Source organism: Suricata suricatta, chromosome 13 (genome assembly GCF_006229205.1).
Source record: "Suricata suricatta isolate VVHF042 chromosome 13, meerkat_22Aug2017_6uvM2_HiC, whole genome shotgun sequence".
Lineage (NCBI taxonomy): Eukaryota > Metazoa > Chordata > Mammalia > Carnivora > Herpestidae > Suricata > Suricata suricatta.
Window position 1 is genome coordinate 31,808,130 of NC_043712.1, and position 22,193 is coordinate 31,830,322.

Sequence of the window (22,193 nt, forward strand, 5' to 3'; positions counted from 1 at the left end):
TTGTCCGCCTAGCACCTTCCTTCTTTCTCGGAGCAGCATCCTCACCTTCTCTTCACATCTTCTCCATCCCCTCCACCACCATTTGGATTCAGAAGACCCTGTCTCATTGTCATGTGATCGCTCCTTCTAGCCACAGGTGACTGGGCATCTGGGCCAGGATGGGTTAGACAGAATTTGACCCTACGTCCTCCAGCCCAGGAGCTCTCAAAGTAAAACCAAGAAAGAAGGCCAAGATTTCTAGCTGCTTGTGGAAGCTCCGAGTTATCAGTAACCGTATTTCCCACCATGCAGAGGATGTGGTCTGTGGTGCAGAAGCATGAGGCTAGCAGATGGAGAGAAGCCGAGACGAGAGATGCCAGAGAGTCCTTGAAGGGGTTGAGTCCCCAGTTCTGGCTGTGCCTGAGGCCCTGCTGCATGCTGGCCCCTCCCACAAGTTAATTATTCACCTCCTTCACAGCCAATAAATCTCCCTTTTGCTTAAGCTAGCTGGAGTTACATTTCCTTTTTAAAATCTTTTTTTTAGGGGCACATGAGTGGCTCAGCCGGTTGAGCATCTGGCTTCGGCTCAGATCATAATCTCACGGTTCGTGGATTCAAGCCCCGTGTCGGGCTCTGTGCTGACAGCTAGCTCAGAGCCTGGAGCCTGCTTCAGATTCTGTATCTCCCTCTCTCTCTGACCCTCCCCTGATCTCACTGTCTCTCTCTGTCTCTCAAAAATAAATAAAAAGCATTAAAAAAATTTTTTTAATTTTAATGTTTTATTTATTTTTGAGAGAGAGGGAACTAGCTGGGGAGGGGCAGAGAGAGAGGAGGATACAGAATTTGAAGCAGGCTCCAGGCTCCTGGCTCCCAGCTATCAGCACAGAGCCTGATGTGAGGCTCATACTCATAAACTGTGAGATCATGACCTGAGCCGAAACTGGACGCTTAACTGACTGAGCCACCCAGGTGTCCCCTCACCCATTTTTTATTTGAGGAAGTGCGGTAGCTCTGGGTAAGGAGAGTTGTTACAGAGTTAGAATCAGTGCTGGTCCACAAGTCCCTTAAGAGCCAGGCATTGGCAAAGCAGCCAAGGAGTTTCCACCCACACATGAAAAGATGTTGCACACCCTTAGACTTCAGGGAAAGGCAAATCAGAACCACCACGGGATATGGCTGCGTCTGAACGGGTGAGGGCTGGAATAAACAAGACAGGACAATGACAATCGCTGGTGAAAACGAGGAGACCCTCAAAGCTTTGTGCACTGCTGGTGGGAACACAAAACTGGCACAGCCACTTTGGAAAGCACGTTAGCAGTTCCTCAAACAGTGAGGCAGAGTGAGCATGCGTCTCTGCCACCTGTAATTCCGCTCCCAGGCATACACCCAGGAGAGCCGCAGGCGTGTGTCCACACAAAGACTTGTGCACGAATGTTCAGAGCGGCGTTATTCTTTTTTCTTTTTTTTTTTAAATTTTTAAGTTTATTTATTTTTGAGAGAGAGAGAGGGAGAGAGAGAATCCCAAACAGGCTTCGTGCTGTCAACATGGAGCCTGATGTGGGGATCAAACTCACAAACCATGAGATCACGACCTGAGCCGAAGTCAACAGTCAGACACTTAACCAACTGAGCCACCCAGGCACCCCTACGGCGTTATTATTAATAGCCAACAAGTGGAAACAACCCAAACGTCCATCAACTGATGAATGGATAAACAAAACATACTGTGTCCACACAACGGAAGATTATTCAGCCACAACAAGGAAGGAAGTACTGACACACAACGCGACATGGGCGATGCTGAGTGGAAGAAGCCCAACACAAAAGGCCACATATTGGTATGATTCCACTGATAGGACATGCCTGGAGTAGGCAGATCCTGAGAGACAGAAAGTAAATCTTCAGGTGCCCAGCTCTGGCGGGGGGAGGGAAAGAGGACTGAATGCTAGCTGGTGCAGGGTGTCTTTCCAGGGTGATGAAAATGTGGAATTAGAGAGAGGTGATGGCTGCGTAGCCTTGTGAATATATTAAACACCACGGAACTGTACACTTTAAATGGGCGAATTTTATGGCATGTAAATTACACGTCAATTAAAAAAGAAAAAAAAGGAAATAAAGTTCCAACCTGGAAATAGCTCTCCATCATACAATGTGGCTCTGACGCGCCCGCCTGGTGTGGTGACCCTGAGCGCAACACCAGGGTTGGCACAAATGATCACCATTCACAGTACTAACCTGCTCCAAGGATAGCTGGTGGCCCGGGTGGCCCTGGGGGGCCTGGTGGCCCAGGGGAACCAGGTCTTCCAAAGCCAGGAGGCCCAGGCAGGCCAGGAGCACCCGGGGGTCCCTGGGGCCCGACGACAGTCTCCCCTTTCTGGCCCTGTGAAAGCAAGAGCGCAGTCACAGAGGAGAGAAAGCCGCCTGAGTCCCAGCCCTTCTCCGTATGAGGGTGTTTGTGAAAAGTCAGTCAGTACGAGCTGTTGCTATGATTATCCTCCGTTCTGGGCACAACTCAGGTGGCACCAGACCTAGAGGACAGCAACCAGCTGTTATGTTCAATGTCACTGCATATGACCCTGGAGGGCCCTGCAGTTGGGAGGGCCCGTACTTTGCATTTCACAGATTTCAAGAAACACAGGCACAGAGAGGTGATACGGCTTGTCCCAAGTGTCAACACAAATTAGCAGCCAAGGTGGCAGCAGAACCCTGGTGTCCTGGCCTTGCTGGGTCTACCTGCGTGGTGAGCTCTGGGACCAGGGTTTGCTGATGGTTCCTGACGGGCATGACCTGGTCATCATCTCATCAGAGACATAACTTGAATTCCTCTCTTGTGAGCTGGAGAAACCTGGTGTCCTAAGAAGACCAAGCTTATCTAGGGGCTCCTTTGGTGAGATTTCAGAAGAATCAAATAGCCCCTCTAAAAATAGCTCCCTCACCTTCCATTCTGCCTTTATTATCTGATATGTTCACCATTAGTTAGTAACTTCTTGGGTTGAGCAAATTTTTCACCATTGACATGAATAAGGCAGTGTGGTCGGTGACCTGGGAGTTACCTGAATGCACATGGCCATGGCCAGCTCCCTTTCCTCCATGGGCCTTAGCCAACATCCCAATCGGTAAGTAAATATGAGGGAGAGAGGCCAATGCCCAAGTCCTACTTCCAGCTTGCGGTGCTGTGACAGGCCCTTGACTCTCCAACTGCCTAGTCCCACTGCGCAGGTGGGGGGTGGAGTGTGTGTGGGGGGGGCGGGGGAAGGCGGTGACCCACTGAGGAAAATGGCGAGGGAAAATCACTACTCACAACCAGGCCGGGACTTCCTGGTAGGCCTGGAGGCCCGGACACAAAGAAGTCTCCATGAGCATCTCCTTTTTCTCCTTTGATCCCCCTGTCTCCATTCTCCCCCTGCGAGCAGAAAACATTCAATAAGAGCAAGATGATCCAGTGCGTGATGGGAGCTTGAGCACCTGGCCACCCGGGACAAATGTCTGGTACAGAAATACTCACCTTCAAACTGCTTAGAATGTATCTCAGGTAAGTCGGGTCCACTGGAGGGCCTGAAAAAGAAATGCCGTGTGAACTTCATCACCTTCGTCACAGAAATTCAGGAACCCAGTCTCCAGGCTGGCACCCATCATTATTCCCCAGGGGAAGTGACCCCACACTGGTTTAGCTAACAGAGCGGACGCTGGCCTGAGGGGCAGAAACGAGTCCTTGGCGGGGCCCTGTGGGATCCTGAGCACGGCCCTGGCCCTCTTTGGGCCTTGCTTTGCACAGGAAGCATGAATGGTTGGAACTTCTGGTCTCTGGTGACATGTTCCGTGTTGGACCCACGACTGTGTCTCTCTAGAACTCCACGGAGCTTGTGGTCAGGGTGGTAACACAATCCGTCTTACTTTCCAGCTCAGTTGGATTTCTCAGGAACAAAAATCAAAGGCAACAACCAGAACAACAGGCGAAATACCTGGTGGTCCCTGAGCTCCCTGGTCTCCTTTCTCTCCTTTTGAGCCGGGAAGACCCCAGGATCCTTTTTCTCCTTTAACACCTGCCATCGAATACACATATGTTTTAAAAAAAAAATAATAAAAGACCATGGAAAATCACCTTCATTCGATACAAAAAGTTTTTGCGGCAAGTTTTCAAATTGAGCCCCTTTTGCGAAGTCCACTCAATAAACAAAGGCCTTCTGAGGCTATGAAATCCTTTGCTAAATGATGGGGAGGGCAGAGGTAGACACATCAGACACAATTCCTGGCCTTCAGAAGCGCGGTCTCCGGGGGGAGACGCACACGGTGAGGGGCCGCGTGAAGCAGGACGGAGCGAGGGGTATCGCTGAGGGGCCTGCAGCGCACGGTGGGGGCCCCGCAGAGGCTGCAGCTCTCTCGGCACAGCCAGAGGCTCAGCACCCAGTCAGGCTTCCAGTCCCATCTCATCTGTGTCTGTGGGGCATGGCGGCATGCGGGGCGGGGGGGGGGGGGGGGAACCTCCCAGGTTCCCTCAGGGGACACTAAGGGTGCCAAGTAGTCTGTGCACAAAGCCACTACCTCTGGGGATCTGAGAAGCACTCTCTCTCTCCAACTCTTTTTTTTTTTAATGTTTTTAATTTATTTTTGAGAGACAGCACGAGCAGGGGAGGGTCAGAGAGAGAGAGGGAGATACAGAATCTGAAGCAGGCTCCAGGCTCTGAGCTGTCATCACGGAATCTGATGCAGGGCTTGAACCCATGAACTGTGAGATCATGACCTGAGCAGATGCCGGACGCTTAACTGACTGAATCAACCAGGTGCCCCTCTCCAACTCTTTTACAGCAGGGGAGAGGTATGGAGGGAGCCTTCTAGAAGTTCAGCATTGGAGAAGAGAAGCAATCCCCTCTGACGGGTGGGGCAGACACTAAATCTCTGAATTCCCAGTTCCCAAGAGATGTGACAGATCGACCGAGCAGTGCTCTCAGGCCGAGAGATGGGGTTTGGGCGCTCAGGCTTCCCAGCATCAGGGAAGGAGTGTTGAGTCCCAAAGGCCTAACGCCACCAGCTGGGGGTCAGCGGGGAAATGACATCACAGGGCCAGGGCGGCAGTGCCTCCACCCACCCCAGTGAGATCATGGGCAGGGGTGAAGGCCAGAGAGGGGGACAGTGAGCTCACCACCACCGATGTGGCTGCTTACTTCAAGGAAGCAGGGGAAAGACACAAGTAAGTAGCAGGACATAGGCTCACCAGGGGGCTGTCCTGTCCCTCCCCCACCTGCCAGAGTGGCCCAGTGGGGACAGGGAACCACCAGAAATCTGAGACAGCAAGTCCAGCTCTACCCTGCCTCCCCACAGTGCCCCTTGCACAAGCGGCAGGGGGAGCCTTGAACTAGTCTGAGCACGGAGGGTGGAAACAGTCTGGACCTTGTAATCAAAACCAACAAAAACCTCACCAGGGAGACCACCACCCAGCAGAGCCAGAGGTCAGTATTGGGAAAATAATGACTTTTCCATTTAAACTACAAGCACGCAGACCTCTCAATCCAAAGGAGGGCACACAGAGGGAGAAGAGGAGTGGAGACTGGGGACCAGAGTGACCGCTCCCCAGCAGGCTCCCATTTCCTGGCCTGTGGCCCTCGGCTGACATTTACTGATTGGACACCAGAGCCAGCGCCTCTCACAATTTACTGTGCAGACAGAGTAGGGGGCTTAAGGTGCAGCGTCTTGATTCAGCAGGTCGGCAGTGAATCAATCTTACACTTGATCTTCGCCCAAAGGCCCGAGCAGTGACCAAAATGCTGCATTTCTAACAGGCTTCCAGGAGATGCTGTTGGCTGCTGGTCCAAGAACACTTTGAAGCAAAAGTCTTCTGAGCTCCCACAGCCCTTCCCTCTTTCATTCTTGGTATATTACATTAGAATGATTTTTAAAATAGTTCTATCTAGCAGAGCCTAAGGGTCCGGGTGGCAAGAATGGCATTGAATTCATCTGCCTCAGCCCAATGCATGGGATGGGTTCACGTACTATGGTCTCAGTGGATGCTTTATGAGCAAATGAACAAACAAGCGGATAAATGGAGTACTCCCTGGTGGCTGGAAGTGCCAGTCACAAGGTGTAGAATATACGGATGTGTGACAAAACCGAAGAGAGGGGACCAGTCCCACAGTGCTGGTTCAGCTACCCCCACCCCCACCACCTGCAGCCGGATCTTCCCAAATAAGAGTCTTAGGTGCAGCGCTGGGAGTGGGGGCCACCTTCGGCAGAGCTACAAAGGTCTGGAAAAGTGCCACAGAAACATAAGGTGAAGAAGAGAAGCTGTACCATGAAAGGTGATGAGTTCTGAATTCCCAGGATGTGTGGTATCAACCTGCAGAAAGAGGAAGGCAAGGTCATTAGGTGCAAACCGTGTCCTGATGTTTGCATCCACAGGTAGCCACTGTCCCTCATCCGAGGGGTGTGTGGTAGGAGGCATGATGTCATGGAGTGAGGCCTTTCTTTGGCTCGGAAACCCCAAAAGCCCTGAGCTCCCCAGGGGCTCTCATTGCACAGGGATTCCAGCCCTTCAACTGGGGGGAGGGCATTATGCAGCCAGCGGAGGGAAGTGAGACCTACCAGCCAGGCAACTGTGCAAAGGGAAAGCCCAGAGCTTCGAGATAACAAACCCCGGCAGTGCTGATTTAGCCAACTATGAGCGTTCTTGGCCTGCTTTCTTATCATTTAGGATTGATTCATGTAAGAGGTCGAGCATCCGAGTGAGGGTGACCCAGGCTTTGCTACTGTGCATACCGAGACTGTGCATGATGAACAGGAGCCGGGAATGGTAGTGGTAATGAATCAGGGGAGGTGGTTATCATTTGGTTGGAAGGGCTATTCTAGACTCGCCATTTAGTCCCAGGGGTCTGGCCTCCCAGTTGTCCTAAATAATATTCCTTCCCACTTCCTTCCCAAACTCCTGCACTGTCTTATCTATAAAACAGAGCCACTGGGGACCCTGCTTTTTAATACCCAACTTCCCCTTTTCCCAGTTGATATGTGGAGTCAAAATGATCCCTCTGGCACCAGGATCCTCCTACTTTCAGGTGGAGGGTCACAAACCACTCAAGGGTCACCCAGAGAAGATGCGGGGAACAGATGGGAACCCCCCAGGAGAGACAGTTTGAAGTTAAGGATGTTGGCTGAAGTGACCAGCTGGTGTCCTGTGTCTATGCTGATAGGGCTCCTCCACCCCCACGGTGTCAGGAAGGGGCTGAAATTAGAAGTGGCTAAGAGAATGATGGATGTGACAGAAAGCAATTGTTTTTCAGGTGTCCATGTTGAGAGCTGATCGGGAAATGTCCATGCCCCAGCTCCACGGTGTGCAGCCAGGCAATGGGAAATCAAAAGCTCGAGCTCATCTTTGGTTTCTGTTCAGTAATCTCATGAGCCCAAAGGCCATGGCCGCTGGAAAGGGTCCTAGCATGGGTTGTGGTAACTGTAGTACATTTTCATAACACTCTCACGTTTGCTAAGTGCTGTCCCGAGACACCTGCAGTCATGTTAGCGGAGAGGGGCTTCCGGCACAAACTCTCTGGGGATCTCGAGCAGACCCTCTGCCTCTGGGGGCCGCTGGTTTCTCCTTCTGTGTGATACGGACGTGGAATGCAGCCGCCTCTCCGGAGCGTCCCTCCAGCGCTGACATTTTATGTCTCCCTTCAGGCGATCGGTGTAAACATGACCTGGCTTGATGCTGTCCTCAAAGAGACCAGCGGCCCCCGGCTGTCTTAGTGGGTCCTATCCTCTGCATTCTAGGCCAGAGTTCCCGGGCCCTGGGCTGCAGAGCTGGGCGCCTCAAAGTTTCGACATGGACAGACGTCCAGGCAAACACTCAGCCAAACTGCGTCATTTTAAAGCCTCTGCCCCGAGCCTCATCACCACACCCAATGAGCATCAATTATGAGCCCACTTCAAGGAACCTTTCTAAATTGTAATTTGCAAGCTCCTGAGAACAGAGACCACGCCTGTCTAGTTCACCCTTGTGTCTCCAGGATCTAGCAGGGTACTTGGCTAAATTCTCGATAAATATTTGTTGAATGAATGAGGGAACAGTCATGCACAGCTCTGTGACCGAGGCCCGTGCACAGGGATGGGCCCACTCTCCCTGCAAAACTGGGTAAGACCTCAGGGACAATGCTACATGCCTGACCGTCTGGAGTCACTGTGCCTGGTGGTCAGGGGACCTGAGGGATGACCCCAGCTCTGTCAGTACCAAGACCTTGGACAACTGAGTCACAGTTAGCTTCCTCATTGTAAATCGGGAGAGAGAGTCCTTGCCTCTCAGGGTTGTATGCTGTTCAACACACCAGTTGGGAAGGGCCAGCACACATTCACTTATAGCTGTTAGCCTGAAGCTCCTAATGCAAAGAACACTGCTTGGAATTACTTTATTTTCCTATCTATATTTTTCAGGAGGATATTTTACTTCTTACTATTTGCTCCAAGCATGAAGTTAATGTGGTTATAATAATAAAAGACATTGGTTTTTTGACTACATTAAAAGAAATACTCTGACAACATGTGCACCTTTTAGAGGATCCAGTGTGTGTCATTGCCATGGTCTGTTATCTGGAAGCTTCTAGCTACCTACTTAAGGGTCTATATGTAAGTGATAGGAGATGTCAAAGGGAACATTGATGGACTGAAGGGGCTCAAGACAAAGACTGATCATCTTTTCTGAGTCGCTGTCTACGCCAATGATTGCTCTTGAAGGCAGTGACTATACACTCCTTACCGGCGTCTTGCAGTGCGGCCGGGCCGGTATTGGGAAGACAGCCTGTGGGAAGTGAGAACAAGAGAAGTGAGGCCATCAGGACACCAGCTCAGGCCAGTCTGGGGCCCACTCCCCACTGTCCCCGGAGGGTCTCCCACCCCTGCCCTACCCCAGCTTACTCCTTTGATGTTGATCACAGCTCCAGGTGGTCCAGGGGGCCCTGGAGGACCAGGTAAGCCAGGGGGGCCCTGAAGGGAAAGAAAAGGCCATTCTCAAGTTCAGGTCATTGTGAGTGTAGGGCAGCTGCGGGATACTTCCTCCAGGAACGAGGAAAGAAAATCCTCTAAAGTCGACTATCTTCCCCACAGGGAGGCCTGACACTGCGAAAGAGCACGTCAACATCCATGATTCCCATTGTGTCTCTACGGCCACCCATGGGAGAGGCAGAGGAGCAAGGATTATCCTTGGTTTACAAATGGAGACGGAGGCCAGGAGAGTGGAAGTGACCTACTCAAAGCCACACAGTCAGAACCTAGGTTCTGACTCCTGGAGGAGTGCTCAACCAACACAGAGCCCACCACCCCTCTACCAGCACATCCGTCATATGGAGGGTCAGGTGGGGTGGGGAGGGGAGGGGAGGGTCCTTCACCTGATACGGTACCTCGGAGAGTGCCTAATAAATGCAAGAGTAAATGCAAAACTCTTGCTCACTAGCAGCATTCTTTTATTTTATTTTCTTTTTTAATGTTTATTTGTTTATTTTGAGAGAGAGAGAGAGAATGTGTTTATGTGTGTGTGGCAGGGGGGAGAGGGGCAGAGAGAGAGAATCCCAAGCACGCTCTGCGCTATCAGCACAGAGCGGTGTGATTTTCAAAGCCAGGTCAGCCGGCATTAATAGGATGCAATGTTTTTCTTCCAAGCCCAGATCTCAAGCAGGATCTTGCAGCAGGAGGGGTGAGGCTCTGACCGCAGGTATGAGGAATCTGGCCCACTTGGAAGCTGCACTCATCCCCCTAAGTGAAGGCATGAGCTCCTGCTTTACCTAGTAGCTGCAGTGGGCTGGATGAGTGTGACCAGTCCCCACCTGCCTGTCTGATTTCTGGACGTGCAGAGCAGAGACAGCATGGTTCGAACAAAAGTAGAGTCTGGTACATAGTAGGTGCTCAATAAATGTTGGCTTCCTTATTGTAGACCCTGGGCCTTGCTTATGCTCTGCCTAAGGAGCTGACCGACCTTTGATACACACTCACACACATGTGCTGAGCCCTGGAGGTGGGAAATCCCTAAGACTGTGTAGAGAGGGAAGATGGGGTACTGCCCCGGAGTCAGGAGACTGGGATTTGAGGTCAGATCTCCTGAGTATACCCAGATCTCTCTTCTACCCTCCCTCTTCGGTCGGACAAGAAAGATTATGGTCCCTTAAGGTGCTTTCAGTGGCAGAGACCCTCCTAAGAGTGAACTAGAGGACAGGGAGGGGCTGGAGGGTCTTTGCAAGTGGCAGTCGAGGAAGGAGACAAACATTCCTGAAGATTCTGTCTGTAAGCCCCACTCACTGGACCCAGTACTCTCAGCCCCCCTCTGCACACTGGACTCAGGGCTCTGTCCCCGGGTAGTGGGGGGCTGGGGCACTGGTCATCTCACTCACCGGCATCATGATCCCTCGGTCTCCCTTGGCACCCTTGAGGCCATTCAGTCCTGGGCGACCCTGAAACCCACAGGAGATGCCTTAGTAAACCCACTGCTCGCCAGCTGGCCCAGCCCACGGGTCCTCCCTCACATCCCCCCTGAGGAACAGCGACACCTACCGGTCGTCCGGGGAGGCCAAACTCTCCTTTGTGTCCTGGTGGTCCTTTGGGCCCCTAGAGGCAAAACAAGTATCAAATTAGAAAAGAACCGAAAGTCAAGGCTAGGGTGATAAGGGTCACTGGCTTGCCTTTGTGGGCAGTGGTGAGGATGAACTACTGCGTGGGGAGGAGGGAGGTCCACGGGCAATTATGAAGTTCGCACCTGCCTGGAACCTTGACTCCCAACCTCTCTGTTCTCAGCTGGGACCACCTGTTCAGCCCCTTAGCACCCCACGCCCTCCTGCAGGCTCTGCCGCACCCCAGACTCTGGACCCCATCCTCTCAGTAAGGGCTGACGAAGGAGCAAGAGGCAGGAGCTCAGGCCCACGCCCCCTACCCCCTGGTAGCTGGGTACTGGGGTAGCTTAGAAGATGCACCTCTGCCCTAGGTCTTACATCCCAATTGGAATAACGCAGCCCTGCCTCGCCGCTCAGGCTCACCCAGCCTGAGAAGCTGCTCCAGGATTTGGCTTCTTCCTTGCTCCTACCTGTCTCTGAGGACCAGGATGAGTCACTGACCTGTGGACCCTTATTCATTCCAATGTTGGCTTTCTATGTCTTCATGCTTCTAGAGCCACTGCCCTGTTCCAATCTCCTGCAGGATGCCTTATGCTTCTGGCATCCAGGATACGTACAGTGCACACTCCCTCTTCCCAGAACAAGCTCTGCATCCAATCTACACTTTCCTGCTTCTGTAGCTGGGTCTGCCCCACCCTACCAGGGGAATGACTAGTTTAGGCCTGGGGTCTCCGAGTCCCCTTTTCCTGCTGACATTAACAGATATACATGTCCTGGAAAATGCAAATAAAGCTGAGTTAAAACGGGCTCTGTATGGCAAGTACCTAGCCCACAGCACTCCTAAAGATAGAAAAGCAAGACCAGGAGGAGTAACAGGGCACAGGCCACTTGGGGTATGTTCTAGGGCAGAGCTCTCCTCAAGCGTCAGTGTGCACAGGTGTCACCTGGGATCTTGTCAAAATGCAGACCCAGCAGGTCCGGGGCGGGGCCTAAGGCTCTGCATGTCTAACAAGCTCCCAGGTGATGCTGATGACGCTGATCCAGGAGCCACAAGTAACAAGGCTCCAGGGAACTTGCAAAGGCGGTGCAAGCTACACCCGTCATGAGGGCCACAGCTAGCCTATCCGGCACCGTCATGCGAAGCAGAAGAAGGTGCTCCCATGCTGTCTGAGTTTGGCAAGCTGTGCACACATGGCTTCAGTAGAACAAGTGACATGGCCATCTGTCGGCAGCGTGCTGGCCCCCATTGGTAACTCCTGGAATTTGTTAGGGCTCTGGATGTTAAGTGATTCACCAGTGGTTCACACCATACTCCTCCAATCTGTCTTAACCCACAGTTTCTCCTCTGCAGGGCACCCATTCTGCCTGACTGAAGGGCCTAAGGCCTTAGAAGGTCCTTTGAGGGGTGCAACTTGGAGATTATGGGCCATTCGTCAGGGACACATGTCCGTGAGGTCCCCTCTCCTCAGGCCCGAGGTCCAGCTTCAACCAAACAAACCCCATGTGCAAAGCTCCAGGCCAAAATGCTTCAGAAGAGGTGTTTACTGGAGGCAATGGGGAAAACCTGGACACAGAATCCGACAGGTGTCATTCACATCCCCCGTGCACCACTTTCCAGCTGTGTGACTGTGGGTAAGTCACTTACTCTCTTTGACCTCAGTTTCCTGGCCTATAAACTGGGGATTCTGACACTCACCTCTTAGCGCAGTGAGTGTGACATGAGGTGGTCGGTGTGAAGTGTCAGTATAGCGTCTGACCCACAGTGGACATTTTATAACCTGAATTTTTTTATTGTTATTTTTGGGGAGGACTCTACAACAGAGAGGTTTACAGTTCATTCTTGAGGGAACTGGGCCTTAAATGCCATTCAGCAGCCCAATGGGTTGCAGATTCCTAGAGCAAGTAAGCTAAGAAGGGCCCTATCATATCATCTAGTTCTCCAACTCACAGATGGGAAAATAGAACCCCAGACAGAAATGGACTTGCCCAAGTCCTCACAGCCACAAGGTCTAAGAAACCAGAGGACCCCATCCTCTCAGTAAGAGCTGATGAAGGAGCAAGAGGCAGGAGCTCATGCTTCTCGGAGGGGTTCCTTGGGCAGTGGCAACCTTGAGCTGGCAAGCATGTGGTATGCCTGTGAGTGCTCAGCACCAGCCAATTCTCCTCTCCTTCCTCGACACATAGTTAAACCACACTTCTGAGTTCGGGCCAGTAGAATGCACTAAAAGTGATGTTCCTCATCTTTCATGACCTCTTTCCCCTCACCAACCTCAGCCTGCCCGGCTGGAAGAGGCCAGCGTGGCCCTGAAGCCACCAAATGGCAGAGTCACGGGATAAAAGCCTCCTGGGTCCCTGAATCACTGCTGGAGGGGAGATGTCCACCTAGGAACACCCCCCTGGGCTTGGCAAGAGTGAGAGGCTGCTTGTGTGCCAACCCACTGAGACTTTCACTGGACTACAATTAGCCTTCCCTAATCCACATGCATTTTGCCACATCCTTGCTATTTTCATGGCTATACAACTCAGTCTAACGGAGCCAAAGTATGAGGAATGCTTCGAGCCCCCCAGTCCAGCCCCGGCGGAGGGAGGCTCGGGCTTACCATTGGTCCCGGGGCTCCGTGCACACCAGGTTCACCCTAGAGCAGGGAGATACGAACTCGTCATTCAGAGGAACACAGTCTGTGCCAGGAACAAACATGGGATGCTGAGGCAGATGTGTGCCTTCAGGGTCTGGTGACATGATTACCTTTTTCCCCCGTAGCCGTTCCAGAGGAATGTCCCCGGTCAGGATGGTACCTGGCTCTCCCTTCTCGCCCTGCAATTCAGAGAACCTTTCAGTGCAGTTGGGTCTCTTTTTCACGGCCTCATCCAGAGGTTCCCTTGGGCCCGCGGTCCTACAACTCTGATCCCGTGCCTGCAGCCCCGCTGCTTGGACATGACCAGTCCCTGGAGAACGAACTGCAGGGGACTCCTACGTGAGTGCTCCGCTCTCTGGGTTATTCCCTCCACACACCTCAAGTTCAGGTGGGTGTCCTGCAAGCCTCAAGGGCTCCCAGTGCTGGCAGATCTACATCCTCACCCCCGAGTCTCCAGGAACCAGCCGGACAAGGTCCTCCCTACCTCTTACTACAGAGCACCCTTCTGAGAACCTCTGGCTCCTAATTTACTTGGTGGCTTGCTTCCCTAAAAACCCTTATTCTTGTTAAAACTCCTGCAATTGGGAAAGAGACAAAAGTACGAACACTAGAGGCCTCTCTCAACATAGAAGCCTCGTGTCTCCATATGGAACTCGGTCCCCAAACTCTGGGTCCTGTGCAAACCTGAGCAGGCAAAGCTATCTCAGATGCTGGGGCGCTGGGGAGATGGGTAGACAGGTGTAAAATCATGCCCCAAATCCTGTCCTTAGCAGAGCCATCTAGTTTTCCCATCAGGCTTCCAGGAAGGTATCTGAGTGCAGAGAAGGCCGGGAGGGACTGTCTGTATCATTCTAGCGTTGGCTCCAAACTTCAGTGCTGGCCCCTGAGGCGCTGGGCTGGACCACTAACGTCCCCCTTCAGCGGGCCCACAAGCAGCCAGACAGCGGTGCCGAAGCAAGTAGAGCAGCCTCCCGTCTCCATCCCCCTAAGCCCACACCTCGTGTTTGGCTCTTACCACTGCACTGGCGAGGAAAGGCAGTCCTGAGCACGGCAGCAGTAAGAAGGACAAGCACAAAAGCATTAGAGGCAGAGCAAGAGAAAGCGCGTTTGCCTTGAGGTCTGGAGCAGAGCTGGCTGGGCGCCCATCCCAGTTTTCAAGGTGGCAGGGGATTAGCGGTAGCGTAGGTCTCTCTAAAAATAGTGTTTAAAGCAATAGCCGCTCTGGCTCGACCAGGCCTCCTCCCAAGCCAGAGCAGCTGCTTGCCAAAGGCCCCAGGCAGCAAAAGCACCCCAAGACATTACCCCTTGTGGTGCCAAATGTAGACCCCTTTGCCCAGGCTTTGAACTCCCTACCCCCTCAGATTATGGTCCAACAGACACTGGAGCCTCTGCTGGGGGCCAGTGTGGAATGGTGGGGGGAGAATAAAAAGAGAGAAGCTTAAAGCTCCCTCCTTCTGGAGACATACCCGCCCTCTGTGACTCTCCAGGAGCCTCTGGAGTTGCTCCTATGGGAGTTGCACAGACCTCCATTACAGCAATGGCCTTGCTTTCTGTGGGCCCATTGCATGTCTGTTCCCCATATCTTACTTCTATATCCCTAGTGTCTGCCACGGGAACCCGGCTGGCACTCCCTTGGGAATGGATGTAAGATGGATGACGACACAAATGGATATATGAATTCATGACCCCATCCAGAGTCTTCACAACCTGTGTACGGATGCCAGTCTCCCCCTTATCCATAAAAACCAACCAGGAAGTTAATTCTAAGAGGCAAATATGGAAGGATAGAAAGGTCCATTCAGTGTCCTGGGAGTTCCCAGGATATGCTTTGCATGCTAAACATTTATTGCAAAGATTTTGGACCAAGACTGCCACCCAAATGCAGAGCCCGGCTTATAACTTCTAAATACTAGCATTTATCGGACTGGTTAATTTTATGCTCCTTTATCCACTAAATGTCTTGGGTGCCATTTGTGTACCAGGCCCTATGCTAAGTACTGGGACCTTAGAGAAGAAACTGGCACTTGGCCTTGGCCTCAGGGAGCACACACTCTAATGGGGGTGCCCAGCAGGTCATTAGACAAAGCATAGCACGCGGGACAACATTCAAGGGACTGTTGAGTTCTTTTTCCAAACTATGACGAGAATCAATTTCTCTACCCATGAGCCACCTTCGCCTTGGAGGGCCACTGAGGTTATAAAAGTTAACAGCTGGGGAGTGACTGCTACTAAACACGGAGTTTCTTTTTTGGCACAAAGATGGTCAAGAATTGGCTAGTGGTGATGGTTGTACAACCTTGTGAATATGGAAAAATCACTGGACTCTACAACTTAAAGCAATGGATTTTGTGGCATGTGAATTATATTTCAGAAAAAAAAATTTAAAGTTAACAGAAACTTTCAGCCAATTTGAAATATTTAGCAAATTCTGGAGCATGATCCCACTAAATATCCGGGTCCCTCTTACCTGTTCTCCTTTTAGCCCTGGAAATCCAGGCACACCGGTGTCCCCTTTTGGTCCTCGAGGGCCCTGGAAGGAATCATCAGAGGGTATTTTGTTGTTTGTTAAGATTAAAACACTTTAGGGGTGCCTGGGTGGCTCAGTCGGCTAAACGTCTAACTCTTGGTTTTGGTTCAGGTCATGATCTCATGGTTCGTGAGTCAAGCCTTGCGTCAGGCTCTGCACTGACAGCATGGAGCCTACTTTGAATTCTCTTTCTCCTTCTCTCTCTGCCCCTCCTCAGCTCTCTCTTTCTCTCTCAAAATAAACAAACTTAAGAAAGAAAAGAAAAGAAAAGCTTCTTCTGCTGCTAGGAAGAAGTCACAATTACCCATGATATTTTCTTAATTTTGAGTGGTGCAGAAATTGTGGTGTGGTGGAAAGACCCGCCCTGAGCGCTGGGGGCCTGGAGGCCCCTGCCTCTGAATTTCGGCTTCCTCCAAGGGACCCTACTGAGACAGCCTGGTCCTGCTGCCTCTGCTCAGCCCATGGGTCCTCTTGACCACCCCATGGCCTGCCTCCAACCACCTTTCATCTTCTGTGACTCCCACTTCCTGTCTGGCTCCCCACCATGTATGGGATGGGACCCAAAAGTCCCAGCCTGTCACTCAAACCCATCCCAGCCAGCCTCGGCACCTCATCCCCTGCTCCCTGTCACCCCTCCCGGCTGAGCCTTTCTCTTTACCTTCTCTGCCCTGCCCGCTGTCTCTGTGCTTCTGCCCACACCCCTCCCCCTGCAGGAATGCCCAGCCGCCCCTCTGCAGAGCCAAGTTCTGCACACCCAGCCAGAGGTGACCTCTTTTCAACTCCAATGCCTAATACCTGTGACAATGACTCACAGCCAGATGTCTGCCCCCAAAAGGTGTTTCACACTTTACTGCTATGTAGCTTTTCACAAGTCCTGTGCAGTCTTCAAGGTTAAAGGGGGAGTTACCCCATCCAGCAGTGGCTTTCAAATATTTGTTATTGCTGGGATACCTGGGTGGCTCAGTCAGTTGGGGCGCTGACTTCAACTAAGGTCATGATCTCACAGCTCATGAGTTTGAGCCCTGTATTGGGCTCTATGCTGACAGCTCAGAGCCTGGAGCCTGCTTCGGATTCTGTGTCTCCCTCCTCTCTCTCTCTGTCTCTCTCTCCCCCTCCCTCACTCATGCTCTGTCTCTGTCTCTCAAAAATAAACATTTAAAAAAAGTAAAAGAAATCAGTCATAATTCCATCATCAAGAACACATTTCTGTCACAGTTGTGTTAAATCTTCCTTTTCCTGGAGGCAGTGCAGATGCCTGTTGGCATTAGGACATTTCAGGTCTGTAGTGTCTCAGAGAAACTGCAGATTTCATTCTGGAGCCTTGAGCTTCAGCATAGGCTCACACTTTTAGACAAAACTGATCACTTTCTACACAGAAATGCTCATTCATCTGTCACAGTGGAAGCCCAAGTAGTGAGCACGCAGACCAGTCATTGTTGGGCGTTTAGTGTGTGACTGCCCACCCCCCTCCAGCCCCCCACCATCCTCCGTTACTACCATCCTCTCGCTTTAGGACACTGATCTGCGGGGACTGTATGCTGGACCCCTCCTCTCACATTCACAGAGAGCCAGCCACTGGCTCTTGTTTCTGCTGGTACTGGGGACAGAGAGACAAGATGCTGGTACTGAGGACAGAGAAACAAGACCCTACCTCCATAAGCTGCTCAGAGTACAGTTGAGAAAAAAAGACAAGGGTGTGAATAACTATTATTAAGGGCAGAAAATAATCACAGCAGAGCTGAAAATAAAGCCTATGGGACTCAAAGGAGGAAAGGACGGGGCGTCTGGGTGGCTCAGTCACTTAAGCATCCTCTGACTCTCGGTTTCGACTCAGGTCCTAATCTCAGGGTTTCATGAGCTCAAGCCCCAGGTCGGGCTCTGAGCTGACAGTGTGGAGCCTGCTTGGGATTTTTTCTCTCCCTCTGTCTCTGCCCCTCCCCCACTCATGCTCTCCCTGTCTCTCTCAAAATAAATGAATTAACTTTAAAAAATTAAAAAAAAAAAGGGGGGGGACGGATCGCTGCAGGCGAGGGTCAGCCAGGGTAGGCTACATGAACAAGATGGTGCCAGAGCTTGGTCACACAATAGGAGGGGAATGGCATTCCAGGTGGAAGGAAGAGAATGAGCACAGCCCCAGGGCACAGAGCGAAGATGGCTACTGTGGTACTTACTGGAAATCCTGGCAGCCCGGGTATGCCCTCGGGACCCTGTGACATACCAAAGACAAAACAGGCCGGTTAGCAGCAGCATTTCCAGAGCCAGCAGGAAGTCTGTGCCTCAGGGGCCCACCCCATCCCAGCATCTCCCAAGGGCCCACATGTTCCCATGGTGGGGGGCGGGGAAGGGTGTGTCTCAGGATCCATTTTGTAGATGAGGATGTTGAGGCTCGAGAGAGGAAGGGACCATGCAGAGTCACGCAGCTAGTTTGTGATGGAGCCAGAAACTGTGCCCAGGAATCCAGAGCCCACCCCCCCTCCCCACATCCAGGCAGGCCTCTGCATTTGATGTGGCTGCCTTCTCTGTGAAATCACTTGACACATGTTCTTGGAGAAGAGGCCGCTAACTTTGAGGAGTGGGCCCAAAGTGTGTGCCAAGGTATTTGGAGGTGGCAGTGAGGGCGTGTTGGTGAGACTCAGTGCTTCTCCCTCAGAGAAGGACAGACAGACAGACAGTGTGCGGTTCACATTGGCCAGGCCTCCGCTTCCTGCGGCCCTGGTACCCACATACTCATTAAATGTCTGACTTTGGCAGAACACACAGAGAAACAACTGGATAGTAACATGTTTTGCACCCACTGTCTATACGGTGGGGTGGGGAAGCAGAAGGGTGGCAGCCGGGACCTGAGTCCCATGTGGGAGGGAAGGGCCTCCGAGTAGGAAAATCTTGGCCCTTCATTAGGAATGAAAAGGTCCTTGGATTTGCAAAAGGGAGGATGGGGATTGGCAGGGAAGGCAGATTCTAGGGGTGCAGCGAGGGAGAAGGGATGGGGGCAGACAAGCCCCAGGGACTCAGGACAGAGATGCCGAATCTTTGATTTTAGGGTGTATTTTGCTTTAGTAATAACCCTAAACCTCTAATCATTTGGGAAATACCAAGACCCTCTGTGAGATGACTTCTGCCTGGTTGCTGGTTTGCTTCGGGTTGACTATTGGGTACTTTGAGTGATTTTACAGAAACCAAGCAGAAGCAGCCCCACGGCTGTGTACAGAAGAGACCGCAGAAGGACCCCCCAACAGAGATCCCTCAGCAGATAGTCGGGTTCTAGAAGAACCTCCCAGATATGTGCAGAAGCCTTGGGGAGAGCACCAAGTTCTCCCCAAGACATGGATGATGGGGGTGGAGGCCAACCTCACTGGGGGCCACAGGGGTGGGTGGCCCCCAAGGACATCTGGGCTGCCCAGCTGTGGAAGCACATGCCTCAATCTCCACATGGACTTGAGCTGAGTGCCGCCATTTGCAAAGCAGCTTCATATCCACCAACCTCTTTTGAGCTGCCCCAAAGGCTGTTGAGGCATTGCCAGAGGACAGGCTCAGAGGCTCAGAGTGGTGTGTGGACATGGGCTGGAACCCCAAGGCTCCTAAGGCTATGGCTCTTCCCTCTCTCTCCAGTTGTCGCCAGCAAATCCCGGGAGGTACCAGTGGGATTGATGGCACAGGCTGCAGGAAGGAGCTTCCCTCCTTTTAGGGCTGGTGGTGCCACAGCCCAATGCTGCAGACTTGCAGAGATATGGCAGCTTTGCCAAGGGCTCCGATCCCCAACAGGGGGCTGGAAAGACTGAAGCAGGTCATGTTCTCTCCTTGGGTGCTGGTTTTCCCATTAGCACAAGGCTAAGTCTCCCTAGGCTCTTCCCCTTCTGTGAGATGACACCATGCAGATAAAAGCAGGCCAGAGCCATCTCACAGGCGTCAATCAGTTTGTTACTTAGGAGTCTCTGTTTTCCATGACACATACTTCTGATACTGGAAGCTTCCACTGCATTGTACACAAAAGTTTCCAAATGATCAAATTACTGGGATAGCAACTTCTCAGAAATGCAAAGTTCTTTTTTCCATTCTATTCTGATATATTCTAGCTCCACGCTTCAGGAGCTAAAAGGATTCCAAACAAACCCAGCATAGGTTCAGCAGGGTATCTGGGTAGGAACGTCCCTCTGGGGAGGCCGTGGATACGCACCGGGGGCCCAATGAGCTCAGGGATGTCCGAGAGATTCATGAACCCATGGCTGATGTTAACCAAAGACTGAAAAGAGAGAAAACACAATGAGACAGAGGGTAGCACATGGTCCGCTTTGTTCCTGGGGGTGAGACTTTAACGGAAGTCACCTCAGCATAGCAGAACACAGGCAAATACAACACCCCAAACTCACTGCCAGCACATCCATCCCCCTCCCTGCCCCCGCCTCTTATGTAACAGCACCCAGCTGTGGTAGTGCTTTCTTCTTTCCATTAACCTTAAAATTGCACCATTCATGGGGTGCTTGGGTGGCTCAGTAGGTTAAACATCCGACTTCAGCTCAGGTCATGATCTCACAATTCGTGGGTTCAAGTCCCACGTTGGGCTCTGTGCTGACAGATCAGAGCCTGGAGCCTGCTTTGGATTCTGTGTCTCACTCTCTGTCTCTCCCCTGTTTGTGAGCTCTCTCTCTCTCTCTCTCAAAAAATAAACATACATAGGGGCGCCTGGATGGCTCAGTAGGTTAAATGTCCGACTTCATCTAAGGTTGTGGTCTTACAGTTCACGGGTTTGAGCCCCACGTCAGGCTCTATGCTGACAGCTTAGAGCCTGGAGCCTGCTTCGGATTCTGTGTCTCACTCTCTCTCTGTCTCTCCCCTGTTTGTGCTTTCTCTCTCTCTCTCTCTCTCTCCCTCTCTCTCTCTCTCAAAATAAGTATACATTGGGATGCCTGGGTGGCTCAGTCGGTTAAGTGTCCAACTTCAGCTCAGGTCATGATCTCACAGTTCATAGGTTCGAGCCCCACGTCAGACTTTGTGCTGAACACCTGCTCAGGGCCTGAAGCCTGCTTCAGATTCTGTGTCTCCTTCTCTCTCTGCCCTTCCCCTGCTCATGCTCTGTCTCACTCTCTCAAAAATAAATAAATGTAAATAAAATAAAGTTTTTTTTTAAAAAAAAAGAAACATTAAACATTTTTAAATAAAAATTTAAAAATTGCAACATCTTGAATGTCTTCTCTCTTTTAAAATTTTAAACACACACACATATTTTTAAGCACATATATCCATATATATATCTCCATAGAAAGCATGTAGTGTTGACTGTGTGTGTGTCTCCATGTGTCCATTTTACATAAACGGCATCAGACTGAATGTAGAATTCTTCAACTTGCTTCTTTCAAGCAGGGAGCATGGACGTCTTTCCACACGGAACTGGGGATTTGGACATTTTTAGTTTCAACAAATTGCCAGAGAGTGGTCTAAAGGGGCCTTGCAATCTACCCTGCCACCAAAGCGTTTGAGACTCACTATTTCACCACACTCTTTCCCACCCTCGATATTTAATCACTTTTTTTTTGTTTTTTTTTAACTCCAGGAATCCTTCTTCCCCCAGTTATTTGAGATTTTTTTGGTCTTTCTGTCATCTACCAGTATGATGTCACTTGTCTCAGAAGAGCCACAGTTTTTCACCAGTGTGATACCCTAACATGAAGGGGTCCCTGCCCACACCCCAGCCTTCTGTACAGTTTCCCACCACTCTCCACGCCCTCAGCTCCCCGTGCCTTGCACACACTCACATTTTCCTATCCTGTGCTGTGACTTGGAGTGTGCCTGCCACCTGACTTCTCGAAGTCCTGTCCTTTGTGCCTACCTGGTAAGATCCTTCTCTGCTCCCGAGTCCCTGCTCAGAGTTACCTCCTCTAGAAAGTCTACCTTAATTTCACAAACCCCAAAACATCTTTCCTCACTTGTTCCCCCACTTATGTTCCTCTGCCTCTCTGTTGCAGCCATTCTTTTGACTTCAGATGCTGCCAACAAGAGGAGTGTTCTGGAAGTGCTGTGCGAGAGAATAGTGGCACTGGGGTAGGAGCAGACACAAGGGCCGTGCTGGCAAGTGGAAATGCCAATGCCAGCTGCCAGCTACATGTCCTCTGTGTAACCACCAGTTGTGGACAACTTTCTCTCACCTCTAGCAAAGGCAGAAAATACATTGTCATGCTCCGACCTGGCTGGTACTCACACTGGACAAGACCTCGATGCGCCCTGCTGGCCCCCTGGGTCCAGGGGGTCCCACAATGCTGGCTCCATCCATCCCTCTGTCGCCCTGGATTCAGCAGTGATAGTGAAAAACATTCATCGTGCATGGGTGATGCTCCCAGAACCCGCTGGAAACTTCTCCCACCCCCACCTTAGATCGGTGACCTCACCTTGGGTCCCTGGTCTCCTTTTTCTCCTTTGGGACCCTGGTGAAACAAACAAACAAACAAACAAACAAACATATTTTGGTTCTCTTCTCTTGACTTTGCT

General features: G+C 51.5%; 1 protein-coding gene across 2 annotated transcripts in view; it reads right to left on the reverse strand.

The window, feature by feature from the left end:
- The window catches only part of COL15A1 (collagen type XV alpha 1 chain), a 102,724-nt gene that overhangs the window by 11,003 nt on the left and 69,528 nt on the right, over nucleotides 1-22,193 (reverse strand). For both annotated transcript variants that reach the window (XM_029920642.1, XM_029920641.1), the window contains 16 exons: nucleotides 22,094-22,129; nucleotides 21,907-21,990; nucleotides 19,888-19,953; nucleotides 17,885-17,920; nucleotides 15,654-15,716; nucleotides 13,297-13,365; nucleotides 13,151-13,186; nucleotides 10,495-10,548; nucleotides 10,335-10,394; nucleotides 8,869-8,937; nucleotides 8,711-8,752; nucleotides 6,265-6,310; nucleotides 3,942-4,022; nucleotides 3,485-3,534; nucleotides 3,281-3,382; nucleotides 2,215-2,359 (listed from right to left, as the gene is read on the reverse strand). In XM_029920642.1, coding sequence (XP_029776502.1) covers nucleotides 2,215-2,359; nucleotides 3,281-3,382; nucleotides 3,485-3,534; nucleotides 3,942-4,022; nucleotides 6,265-6,310; nucleotides 8,711-8,752; nucleotides 8,869-8,937; nucleotides 10,335-10,394; nucleotides 10,495-10,548; nucleotides 13,151-13,186; nucleotides 13,297-13,365; nucleotides 15,654-15,716; nucleotides 17,885-17,920; nucleotides 19,888-19,953; nucleotides 21,907-21,990; nucleotides 22,094-22,129 — 1,039 coding nt within the window. The remainder of the gene's footprint in view (nucleotides 1-2,214; nucleotides 2,360-3,280; nucleotides 3,383-3,484; nucleotides 3,535-3,941; nucleotides 4,023-6,264; nucleotides 6,311-8,710; nucleotides 8,753-8,868; nucleotides 8,938-10,334; nucleotides 10,395-10,494; nucleotides 10,549-13,150; nucleotides 13,187-13,296; nucleotides 13,366-15,653; nucleotides 15,717-17,884; nucleotides 17,921-19,887; nucleotides 19,954-21,906; nucleotides 21,991-22,093; nucleotides 22,130-22,193) is intronic.